The sequence below is a fragment of the Fundulus heteroclitus genome, chromosome 9 (genome assembly GCF_011125445.2).
Source record: "Fundulus heteroclitus isolate FHET01 chromosome 9, MU-UCD_Fhet_4.1, whole genome shotgun sequence".
NCBI classification, from domain to species: domain Eukaryota; kingdom Metazoa; phylum Chordata; class Actinopteri; order Cyprinodontiformes; family Fundulidae; genus Fundulus; species Fundulus heteroclitus.
Genome location: NC_046369.1, coordinates 29,125,351 through 29,138,217, shown reverse-complemented (window position 1 = coordinate 29,138,217; position 12,867 = coordinate 29,125,351). Strand labels below are relative to the sequence as shown.

Genomic DNA, 12,867 nt, shown 5'->3' with positions numbered 1-12,867 from the left:
TCCTGGAGGCTGCAAAAGCCTTCGAAACCTAGGCAGAGGTTGACCTTCCAACGGTACAATGAACCTAAACATGAATCCTAAGCTAAATACAAATGCATGACACATTTTTAGATTTGTATTTGTAAAAAGTGTTTAAAACCATGTATAATCATCATCCAATTCACAATTATGTATTACCACATGTGGAAAAGCACATAAAATCCCAATGAAATAAGTTTGTGGTTGCAATTTGACAAAATGTGAGAGAGTTCAAAGGCTAAAGACACTTTTGCCAAGTGACGCATTTACAGCATGACAATATGACCCACGTTGTGCTCAAAATGTAACTGAGCATGAACACCACAAGAATATTACAACAGGTATCTGATTAAATGGTTTTAAAGCCATCTTACCACTCTATTAAATATATATATATATATCACTGGATAAATTTTTTTAAGTAACGTGGTAAGGATGAACATTGATGGCGGCAATATATTAAAAACACATTATTCTTGGGGAAAAACTGAGATGCCTAATGCAAATAAAAAGATTGAAAGAAATACCTTCATAAAAAAAAACAGGGCTTGGCGGAGAAAATATGGACCATGTCAGAGAGAGACGCAAGATTAAAGGGGACGTTAATTAATGCTGTCATGAAAGAATTTAGTCCACATTGAAAGCTGAAAGAGCCAGCAAGCACGATAAAAACCAAGAGACATCTGCAGAGAACTCAGAGGAACATTCTTTTAACATGAAGCCATCAAGCGTATATTGAATAAAAAAAAAAATAAGACGCATGTGTTGAAATGATGGCTCTTCTCTAAACAACGTTCTCCAGGGACACTGAAAGTCAGAACAGATAGAAGCCTTTTAAAAACCAATAAGAACGAACCAACATTCAACGCAATGTGTCTGATATAGTCCAACTAACAGTGAACCGGCAAAGCTGACAAGGGGCCCAACCTTGGCGAGGCCCGGCTGTACTGGCTCTCAACACGTAGATCCGAGTGTCAAAGGAGCCAGATGGGAAATTAGTCTCTTGGTTGGCTGGCTTTTTTGATCTGAGACAACACTTTTAATCCTGATGTTTTCCATTACATTGGTTGTTCCATACACAGCGGTCCGGGTCCCACAGCAACCATAACTCAGAATAAACAGAAATGAAGCCCTTGTGCATGTTTCTGGCCTTCGGCGAGGTCGTTCTCCGCTAACAGATGCCAAACATTAAAAGAAACCTGGATAAGCATATCATTAAGTAAAATAAATGTACACAGGGACCATAAAATATTAACAATAACCGTGTACTGCCATTGTTTCTCATTCATCTGTTTCATAGAGTACCTCGGCTTCTTTTTTTTTTAAACTGCATAATTAAACTGCTATGCCTGCGCAACTGCTATCAAATGCGTATTTAGAGAGTTAAATGACTTGTTTCTGTTTACATACCAAGTCTGTCAACACAAATACTGTTACTTCCTTCTTTTATGTCTTATTGCAGCATTTTAGCATCCACATGATACGGATGGTTACCTATGTGCCAGGGCAGTTTTGCTACTACAAACTAACCAACTAGGGTTAACACTTCTTTAAAACTTCTGTAAAAGAAAGCACAGTCCAAGTATAGAGGGTGTCAAGCTTAAACAAGCTTCATATTCCTGCTTCATAGCAAGAGATATTAAAGTATATCTGATTCTGATTCCGCTTACTTTAACACAAAGTTAAATGCTAATAGCAACAGGATAGTGATTTATGAGAAACTTCACTTGGTGTGAACTATCCTGAGGGTTTAATATGATGAGATCTTGTGTCATAAGGTCACTCCGGTATAAACTCATATTGATACCATGTTCAGTTTATTTGGACCACGGTATTTGAGTAAGAGGTATACAAAATCTTATTAGGTATTTAGGGGGTGAGGGGGGTTCTGGTTGGGTGGCCCGTACGGGTGGTGTTGGCCCCCCCTCTTTGGGGGGCCTGGTCCGGGGGGCGTCTAGTCCGGGGGTCGGGCACAGGCAGTCGTATAATTGGATTGTGGTGCCCGCTGGCGCATTGACGGTCCTCGGGTTTGGGGCGGGTTCCCGGGTGGGTGCCGGCCCATTCCTGGTGGCTGCTTTGCGGGGCCTGGCCCCCCGGGGGTCGGCCGGGGCCCCCCTGGGGCCTCTGGCTCTCAGGGCCCATGGCCAGGACCACTTCAGCGCGGCTGGCTGCCGGCGGAGCCCACGGGCTCGTCCCCGCGGCTCTTGGGGGCGTCGGCATTGCAGTGGCTGGGGGATTTCCTCGGGGTCGTCTCTCCTCTTTCCTTGGGGGGGGGGGTGAGGGGGGGGGGGGGGGGGGTGTTGCAGATTTCCTGGGCCTGGGTTGGCCCCTGCTTTGGGGGCCCCTTTGGGAGTCCGGGGTTATGGGTCCCCTGACTCCTGCCTCTGTGCTCGGGGAAGGCGGGCCTTTGGTTCTCCACAATCACTATCAATCTATTTCCTTCAGGATAATTTTCACCTAAACTAGTGCACTCTCACAAACTCCCACAGGTGCAGGGTTCCAGGTATTAAGCGTCACTTATATACAGAAAGCCCGTAATTTATTTATTTATTTTCTTTCACTTTCCTTTTTCAGGTATCACTTTACACATGTCAGCTTAAATAATAATACATATGATTTAGCAATGGCATCAAGGTGTTACTCGATTGTATCTGTTGCTTTATGTCAGTTGGTTGTGCTGTTCTTTATGCATCTCTCTTTCCAGGTGATGGAGCAGACGGAGAACATTTTATCATTCTCTCCCTCTTATCTCTTCTTTCTTTCACCTCTTCTCTTTCTTTTTTTTCTCTTGTTCTTCCTTTACTCTCCTCTTTCCCAATGTAGTATCCATATAATCTGGAATTCTCCCTGCAGAAATCACAATAAAGCTAAAAAAATAAAAATAACAAATTTTTTGTACTAGATATTCATTTTAGTTATTTTATCATATTAATTATTATTATTTATTTCAAAAGTTCATATTACTCGCGGCTCTAAGCAAATTCACTCAGCTGGACTGAGGACAAAAAAGCCTCTTTGGATTCTAAATGTTGCAGACCCCTGATCTAGAAAAAGTTTTCAAAAACGCTTTAATGAGCGATTTGCCAAAGACTTAGGGTTTGTGTGGTCCTACTTGCTATGATATAAAAATTAAAGCATAAAATCATAAATCAAAAACTTTCGAGTTGTAACTGACATTTTCCATTTAAGATACAAACTTCAAATTTTCACCCTAAAGAATTGCTAAAGTGGCAGGACTCCATTGTTGGAAGGCCCAATTTTTACCATTCTTGAACTACGGTCAGGGGCCACACAAAGTTAATCCATGGTTCACAAATGGCCCCCCAGACCACATGTTGGACACCACCGCCTTAGATGCTCAGACCAGTATTAACAGGGCATGTTCTCTCCAGTTTGAGATAATGATGGATAACAGCCTACAATGCTGTTGCCATGACACCGCTGACATCACATGAACATTCTGGACATCAAAGGAAGACTCTATGATGTCACAGCTGAAGTCCTGTCTGTGATGTCATCAGCTCGGTTCTTTATGCAGTACACTTCTAAATTCCTCTCATTGCTTGCTACACCACTGACGAGTTCAGACGTACGCAAAGCGCTCTCACAGTCGACTTTTCGGACATTCCGCGATCAACACTGATCTTATCCACCGTTTGTTTGACCAGACATGGCTCATCAAAGACCAAGTTCCCACTTTGGTGAAATGGAATACCAGCAGCAGGGCTGGGGAGGTGGACATAATCAGCGAGGCTGGATTGACAACAGGCAGCCTGCCAATGTGTTCCAGGGGGACATCCAGAGGCTCGGCTCTCTTTTGGAAATGGAGAGAGCCAGATGGTTTGAGGAGAACCAGAAGGTGGCCGCCCTGGAGAAAGAACTGGAAGATGCTAAACATGAGGTAAAAAGGCAGAAAAACCTCAAAGAGATGTACATCAACAAGGGCAAGGAGACAAACAGAGAACTTATGAGATTACAGAAGTTTTCCGATCCAGAAAGTCTCAGCCCGGCGATTATTGCTTCCAAGGTGCACAGCGCCATGAAATACAAGAAGAAAAAGCTGTTGCAGCAAGACTTTGAGCATCTAAAGGTAGCTCATGTCGTCAACGAGGAGTTATTTGTGGCACAAATCCAGGCGGAAAAAGAGAGAAATAACACCCTCCAACAAGAACTGGATAAAGTCAAGCTTTCCTACGAGCAGCTTCGCTCTGAACGTGAAGCTGACAATGCCGGGGCGACGCTGCAGGTCGACATGCAGAAGGTTTATGAAGACAAGATCAAGCAGGATCAAACTCTCATCGAGAACCTGAGAGCTGAGAAGGATGATCTCTTCCAGACAATGTCATATGAGATCGCCGTCCTGCAAGAAAAGAAGAAGTGTCTGAAGAGTGAGATGGAGCAGTTAAAGGTTTCGTACCAAGAACTAAACTTGAAGTATGAAACAGAAGTTTCTGCACTGAGACAGCAGGCAGAAGCCCACCAGCAGGAGATGAATTGTGAGAAAGAAGCAAATTCAGAGAGAGCAAAGAATGACCTCCAGCTTATCAACGACCTTAAAGCTGAGAAGGACAATCTCCATCAGAAAATGGCACAAGAGTTCGGATTCCTGCAACAGCAATCGGCGGAGAACACGAAACATCTCCAAAGAGAACTGGAGCAGGTTAAGGTTTCATACCAGGAGCTGAAAACCAGGTATGAACTGGATGTTTCTGCGCACAGACAGCAAGCAGAGATGTTTGAGCAGCAGTTAAATGAACAGATAAAAGCTCACTCGCAGAAAATGAAGGACAACCTTAAATTTATCAACGAACTTGAAGCTGAGAAGGACGCTCTCCACCAGCAACTCGCCGTCCTCCAACAACGATTCTCTGGCTGTGAGGTTAACTATAAAACAGAGCTGGAGAATCTGAAAGCTGAGCTCCAAGACAGAGATGAACTGGGTCCTCCAAAAAGAAAAAGGGCCAGGCGTCAAGAACCAAGCTGCCAGAAAGAATCCATTGGTGACCCTGCAGCTATGGATCTGGACCGTCTCTTAGAGGAAACCCTGTCAGAGCCTGTTGAATATCCCGAGGCGTCCCCCATGGAGCTAGATAACTTCGTAGAGGAGATGCTGAGAGACTCAAGCATTCTTGATCCTGAACCCAGGGAAGCGACTGAGCTTCCTGGGGAGACCCTGCCAGAGAACCAGCAAAGCCAAGATCCTGAACCCATGCAGGTGGAAGGCTCACAACCCGACCCTTCAGTTTGGAAAAAGATACGGCACACTCTGGGTTTAACGAAGCCAAAGAAATGGAAGAAAAGCAAGAACACTTCCCAAAATAAGCAGCTAGAGAAATAGGCCAGTACTGAACAGTTTCAAAAATATTTTAGTCCCATTCAAATGTCCAATTTAATTCCCAAAATAAAAAAACAGGGCGGCACGGTGATGCGGTGGTTAGCACTGCAGCTTCGCGGAAGAGAGGTCCCAGTTCTTTGCTGGGTACCGCTTTCTGTGAGGAGTTTGTATGTTCTCCACGTGTTTGCGTGGGTTTTCTCCGGGTGCTCCGGTTCCCCCCACACCTTCCAAAAACATATGTCAGGTTAATTGGCTGATGGAAAATGTGCTCAACACAGTAAGTATTGAGTTCAAGAAAATGCAAAACTGTTCAGACTGGAGGAATTCAAAGACGCTACAGCTCACGCCTGGAATTGCTTACAAACCAGAAAATCTAGGATACCGTCGCCATCAGAATCAGAAATACTTACTGAAATACTAATAATTACTGAAATACTAATAATCCTAGAGGGAAATTGCTGTTTCAGTACAACCACCATCACAAACATCATAAACATTTCAGGGGGAGACGATTTACTGAGGCCTTGCCACCAAGGACACCACCTTACACGGTGCACACAGGGCACTGCCATTACTCTGTGAAAAATATTGGGGTTTTAAAGTAGGGTAAGAGAAGCAGAGTCTTATTTAAACACCAGGGATGGGAAGTCACAGATTGATAAAAGAAAAAAAAAAACAACACTTAAATGCATTTTTTAGGAATGGAATCAGATTTGGTAAAATAATGCTTAATCTTTAGCATAGGATTTTTTTCGGCTATGAATAATTTTACCCATACTGGACCTTTCTTTATATGTGGGATTATGTTACTGCATCCAAAGGGGGCTTTATCTTAAGACTTTTAACACACCTTTACCAGGGGTGCCAATCAGGATGGCAATCACATTAAAAAGCAGTCCATTTATGTTACAATTTAGATCCAAATGGAGCAAAAATATGACTGAAAGCTACTAAAGTGGTCCAGAAATACATTTGGAAAATGTTTAAACCTCTGCTGTAGAAAACACAGCCATTCAAACTGCCACCCTGCCAGCGCTGACTATATTTTAGGTTCAGCCACAGATTAAGCGGGTTCTCATATGCAAAAACCCACCAGGAGGCACTCCCCAGATGTGTTATTTATGCAAAGAGGGCTGAAGCCTAAATTAGCAGAAAAGCATTGGAACAAGCTTTGCTGTTTTCAATCTTTCTGAGTGATCGAGCGAATTTATGATTAAGGGAAATGTTCCAGAGCGAGCCAGTGGCGATTTCCCTTGCTCTCAGCCAACTTGGCCCTTTTCATCCCTGAAGACAGCCAGACGGTCACACAGTACACATGTGTTCACATTACTAAAACGCTCATCTCATAAGGAAACACCATCCCACTCGTACATTAATACTCAAAGAGCCTCCACCCTGTGACAGACCAGCTGGTCACAAATCATCCAAAAGGCTTAGCAAATGGAAAGTCTTCCCCTCCTTACAGACAATGAAGACATACAGTTATGCTGGCCGATGCGTTCTACTTCACAGCCCTAAATTTGCATTTGTCTCGAGCTCTGTCATCGTTCGCCTTCCGTGCCGGTGGACAGCGAGGAAAATGGGGAGCTGCAGCTTTACGTCAGGACAATAAGGCAAGGGTTTTTTGGACTTTTATGTCTGTGTTTGTTTGCACATGTTTAAAGTCCGCATCCTTTAAACAGAGCGGTGGTGATGAATCGGGGACGATGGCAAAACAGGAAAATAACTGCTTGGCAGTAAAGAACATCAAAGCCAGCACCAAACCCAAACAAGAACAAACAGTCCGGCAGTAAAAACACACACACACACACACACACACACACACATGCAGACTCCAGCATATTCCCCAAACTGCTCATAAGGGGGTTTCTGTGTGATGCCAGAGTCCAGCCAAAACAACAGAAAGCTTTTACAAATAATAAGCAAAGCAGGACTCTCCCCCCCCCCTCTTACTGATTCATGTATTTGTTCTTGCTAAAAGGTAGAGCAACAAATTCATGAGCGACATTTACTCCTCCTCTCCTTTAGAGAAGCCAAGCAAAACAAAAACGGTCAGACAGTGAATGATGGAGCACAGAAAAATAGAACAATAAGCGATAAAACATGACTTACTGCCGTACTCAATAATCTGTACGATAAGAACACCAGGCACACCTGCAGAGTCAGTCAGAACCTCTTAAGGTTGAGGGTCTATTTTCCAAAAAGATGCATACTCATACCTTCATAAGGCATTTCTCAACTTGTACTATGCCTAAACTGCTAATGTTGTTATCAACTAACATGAAGGCCCTGGAGGATGATGTGGATATGAAGAATTGAGAGTAAATTATTCTGAGCCTGAGTAAATGAGATTTAAATTGCCAGTACTATAGTTGGTAATCCTGTTTTTTATTATATTGGGTAAAATCCTCCTTCAATCCTGAAAGCGATCAATACATTATGTATTGAGAAAAATAAATAAATGAATAAAAATAGATTTCTGTGAGTTATAGTTACCTGCTCTTTGCACCAAAGAGCATGGACTTGTCAGAGTTTTGGTTCTGCTCTCATTCTCCTCTGTCCCTCTAGTTCCTGGTGTATCACCTCATCTATTGTTTGTCCCACATGCCAATCATTGTGACGAGCTCACACAACGCCAGTGTGTGTGTGCTCCTTCCTTGGTAGTTTCCGTTTGCTGGCTGCGCATGCACACTTCTGTTTATGTATATAGTTAGCTTAGCGGTTAGCCTCGGTGTGTGTCGTTCATTGTAGCTTCGCTGCTCTCACCGTAGACTTTGAGCATGGCTGAGAGTCGCAAGAAACAAACCGCGTTCAAGTTTATGAAAAGACGAGGAGTGGATTTGGGAGATTTTCCTCATGCAATCCCCCTGAAGAGCGGAGGAGCAGGTAAGACGGTCTTACACATTTGCAGTTATTTAAAAAGGAACTTGGGGAAACGCCGACCCTAACTTTAAATGCCCCAAAAATGAATTTCGCTTAAAAAAAAAAAAAAAAAAAAAAAAAAAAAAAAAAGTTGTTTACATACAAAACTTATTACTTCTTCCTACTGTACAGGAGGAAATAAACACAATATATTATAACTACATCTTGGTTACATCTGTAGCAAGTTTGGTGTCCACACAACAAGCAATTGAGAAGGTATACCTTCTATGTTTAGATTAAAAAGTCTATTGATGTTGTGCCACTTTTGGCACAAATTTTGAAATTATTGAGATTGAAAGATGAAGATCTGGACATATAAGTGTGTGTCGGTCTCAGAGTTAGTCAGCCACAAGCACATTATTGTTGCTAAACAGCTCAAGCCCCCTTGAAAGGGGGCTCGCGGGCTTAATACACCAGTAATATAAAACCTGAAATCAGCAGATAAAGAAACTACATTTTTAATGCAACTCAAACCCTTTTCAACACAGTTTGAAGACAGACATGATTCTCTCTGCTTCACATTCAAGGAGCCTGTTTCTAAAGGGTTGATTTTAGTATTTGAAAGCCTATGTGCTCTAAATGATGAGAAACCTGAAGAGATAAATCCCAGAGGCCACTGCTGAATGGACAGTGAGATCAATCAACCATAAGACTTTATTAAGCTGCTGGATCCCCGCTATAAAAGGCAGACATGTTGTTTTCCCCTGAATAAGTATTTATGCAAATATTTAGAAGCACATTTGATAGATTATCGCTGTATTTGTGTGTTAATGTGCAGACTTTGTGCGGCCGACCAAATCTAATTTAGTTCAGTTAATTTTAATTGTGTAGATAATGTTAAAGTTCTAGATAAACCTACTTTGAAACAAGAAAAACTATTAAATGATAAATAAATAAGCCATTTGTAAATTGCCATCTCCATTTACAAATTCTGAATAAAGGATCTAATGGATACAAACTAATTTCCTTTGGAGTTGGACCCATAGCTGAAACAAGGCCAAGTTTTATTCATTTCCAGTTAAATTTCATTTAATTTTCATGTTCTACACACCTTTTTTGTGAGTAAATAAATAATATGTAATAATAACTCCAATTTATTAATTTTTGTCATCCTGGAGGTAAAGGTTTTTTTTTTTTCAGAGGAAAATTAGCTGCTTGAATTGACTGGTCAATAGGTTAATTGGAAGAAAGGGGGTTGCTGCATGCTGCACCATTGCTTTCCCTTACCTAGGTATGGTATGCAGGAGACCATGCTCTGGCTGCTGATAAAGTCTCTCAGACGCTTGTAGTTGTCTTCTTTGGACATCAGGTAGTCGAGGCGATCAAACGTAGACTTGTCCTTTCGGCTCAGTAGCTGTGAGGGGAAAAGGGCATCAGTGCAAGCAGACACAAAACTAAGTGATTTTTACAAGCAAATTATTTCAATTAAGCTGACGTATTTGACTGGAGGTAGCTTAATGTCCATCGGGCATCGGTAAACAGCAAGTGCGTTAAAAGTAAAAGGCAACTATACTCACAGCCCACGTTTTGGTGAGCCTGAAGATGGGCGCGCTTTGTAGCCCGGACACCACAGCCATGACAGCGTGGAGGTTGTTCATGTCACACAGTTTCTGTGGAAGGTTACACAACAAGCGAGCATGCATTTACATATGTCTGCACAGTAAGGAGGTCCTGCTCTGTCCTGCTGATTCACAGCCAGTCTGAAGCTTTGGTAAAAATCAACGGCATGTCAACTCAGCAGCTTTAAAGCAACAGCCCTGCAGACTGTGCACGCTTCCTAATGGCCACGGATATTTTGTGTCAGCGGATATTTTCTGCATGTCCAAATTTTGTATCTTAACACATATCTGACTCGAAGCATCAAGCTACAGTAATCAGTAAGACTCGTGTCGTGCTCCTGCTAATGATGTTTGCATGCAGAGCATTTACTTGAAGTAACATGCTAACTTTAGCAAATGTCCATCCTCTCTTTTGATAGGACTCACTGATTATTAGACTCACAACATTTCGTAGTACAATTCAGGTTAACGATGTGTGTGGCCAAAGACCATTTTATAAATCCAGTGCTCTATTTGAACTGAAACGACTAGCATTTCAGCTCCTCTCTGCAGTTCTCCCCTTCATCAAAAGCTGCCCATGGATATCCAAGCAGCTGGCAGAGGAAGCTACAGCAGCCAATACAGTCTCTTTTACTATGACTATCCTTATACAAGTTACTTTGTCATATGAACCAAAAGGTGTAGGTGCTCTATAATGGATTGTTTCAATTTGGTCCATGGAACTGGATGAACACATATCTACTACACAGCAAACATTTGGGTAAATTACTGCATTAATGTTGTATTCTGTGCGGGCATGTGTACCTTGGCTGTGCGGATGTAAAGACTCAGCACTTCGGCTCTGATCTTCAGCGTTTGAGCGTGGAGGATCTCTCTTACCACCCAGAAACTCGTCTAAGAAAAAATAAGACACACACACATACCAACAGAGATCACTGCATCAAGCCACTCTTAAAAAAACCTGTCAGAAACAGGAGAACAATCAGAACGGACAATCTCCAAAGCAGAATCAGGGTTTCAGGTAAGTAAAAACTGAGCTTGTTCTCCTTCACTAGATCTCTCGATCTTTGAGCCAAAAGTTGCAGCAAGCCATGACAACTCTGGGCTTAGAGGGGTATAAAGAAAAGCAATTCACTACAGGACAGGTTTTTAACAGCAATGCTTCATTTAGGTCACTTAGAAACTAGCTCTTGATGAAACAAAAAGCATCAGAATCAGTTGGTAAATCTGTTTCGGCTGGTAGACAAACACTAAAGCGCATGAAACGCCAATTGGTAAAGGAGGGGAAAACAGCAGGCACATGTGTTTGTTCGGAGGACTTGGCCAGACAGTGAGGGATGTCGGAAATCTGTCTCTTTAGGGAAACTGCTGGCAAGACAAAATACTGATTACGCATACACGGTTAAACAAGTCAGTCAATCAATCTGTGTTTAAACCCTCGGGATGGATGGAGGGACTGGGAAGGAGAAGAGGAGAAGAGTGAGGGAAGAGAGGGGGATACTGCGGAAGAGAAAGTTAACTTCAGGACGGAAGCCAGCAGCTGTCTGGACATTGTGTTCTGAGCCGAGCACTTTCTCCATCTTTGTGTCTTCCTCTGAGATAATCCTACTTTTAACTCCCCACGTTCTGTAAATCTAAACCTCTCAGTTCAGTTCCTAAATCTGCTTAGTTAGGATGGAATAGAAAAATCCTTTTTTTTTGTCCCACAGCAGGGGAAATTCAGGTGTCCCAACAGCAAAATGAAAGGCAAAGATAAACCTGCAGATAGACACAAAGGTTAAAAAAAAAAAAAAAAAAAAAAAAAAAAAAGGGAACAAGAGGTAAGGGAAACATACAACATAAGAAGAAATACTGTATAAGTATTATTCATTAAAAATGGAATACTCAAAAAAAATTAATAAGTGTGTAACTGAGTAGTGTAATTCAACAGAATATGCAACCAAATATAGTCTGTTTTTTGTGCTTAAATATACATAAGAATGAAAGAACTGTATAAACAGCAGAGATGATTAACAACTTATTGAGTTTGTTAGGAGCAGTGATGGTTAGAAAGTCTAACTGGGGGGAAGGATCTGTGGAAGCGCTCCTTTGTGCACCAAGGATGCAGCAGTCTCTCGCTGAAGGAGCTCTGCAACAGCTCCATGCATGGGGTGGCAGGCAAAAATAACATAATTGATGGATAATGTCTGAGTCCTTCTGTCTCCCACCTCCTGCACTGGGTAAAGGGGACATCGTAGGACACCGCTGGCCTTCCTGATGTAATTATCTAACCATGTCCTCTCAGCTGTAGATAACTTGCTGAACCAACAAACTGCATCAGAGTCCCCACAGAGTCATAGCAGGTCTTCAGGACCCCTGCTGCACTGCCAAAGACCTCCGCCTCCTCAGCGGGCAGCGTCTGCTCTGACCCTTCATGTAAAGAGCATCCGTGTTCTAGGAGATGAAGCCACTAAAATACGCAAACAGGATGCGTTTGTACAACTCAAGTTTAAAGTTTGTTAGTAGAAGTTACTGCTTAACAAAAATTATTTAGACAAATCCAAGCTTGTCCTTGCTTTGATTTTCCTGGCAACAGCAGCAATGCTCATCGCTTCACAGAAACGTGAGGAGCAGCGGGTATATCTATCCCTTCTTTTCTACTCTTCACCTAGAAACGGGGCACTAAAGTGGAAAAACTTTCTACTATGCTGCGCTGGACACCTCGTTTAAGAAAGGCCACTCACAGTTTGCAAAAAGCGAACAACAATGAGATCACTTATGGAAGCAGTTTTGGTTTAATCACCATACACAGGAAATGCACTGAAGTCAAATGTTTGGTTTCCTCCAACCAGAGCGCTTTCTTTCACATGTTTGCCATTTCTCTTACTTAAACACTGTAAGCACTACAAGGTCTCAGCACAGGTCAAATGTAAGGTGTTTAAATGAGACACTCTTTCCTTTTATGTACTTTTTAATACCTCTTAAATACTTTAATTATACATCAACTGTTTCTATTGCATTATTTTTATTAGAGAAGTGATTGGTCCTGGAGTC

At 42.2% G+C, this 12,867-nt stretch overlaps 1 protein-coding gene across 8 annotated transcripts in view; it reads right to left on the bottom strand.

Annotated features, from left to right (window-relative positions):
- ralgps2 (Ral GEF with PH domain and SH3 binding motif 2) overlaps positions 1–12,867 on the bottom strand; it is a 109,487-nt gene that overhangs the window by 41,466 nt on the left and 55,154 nt on the right. For all 8 annotated transcript variants that reach the window (XM_036141412.1, XM_036141410.1, XM_036141413.1 and 5 more), the window contains exons 7-9: positions 10,639–10,728; positions 9,793–9,885; positions 9,503–9,629 (exon numbers count right to left, since the gene is read on the bottom strand). In XM_036141412.1, coding sequence (XP_035997305.1) covers positions 9,503–9,629; positions 9,793–9,885; positions 10,639–10,728 — 310 coding nt within the window. The remainder of the gene's footprint in view (positions 1–9,502; positions 9,630–9,792; positions 9,886–10,638; positions 10,729–12,867) is intronic.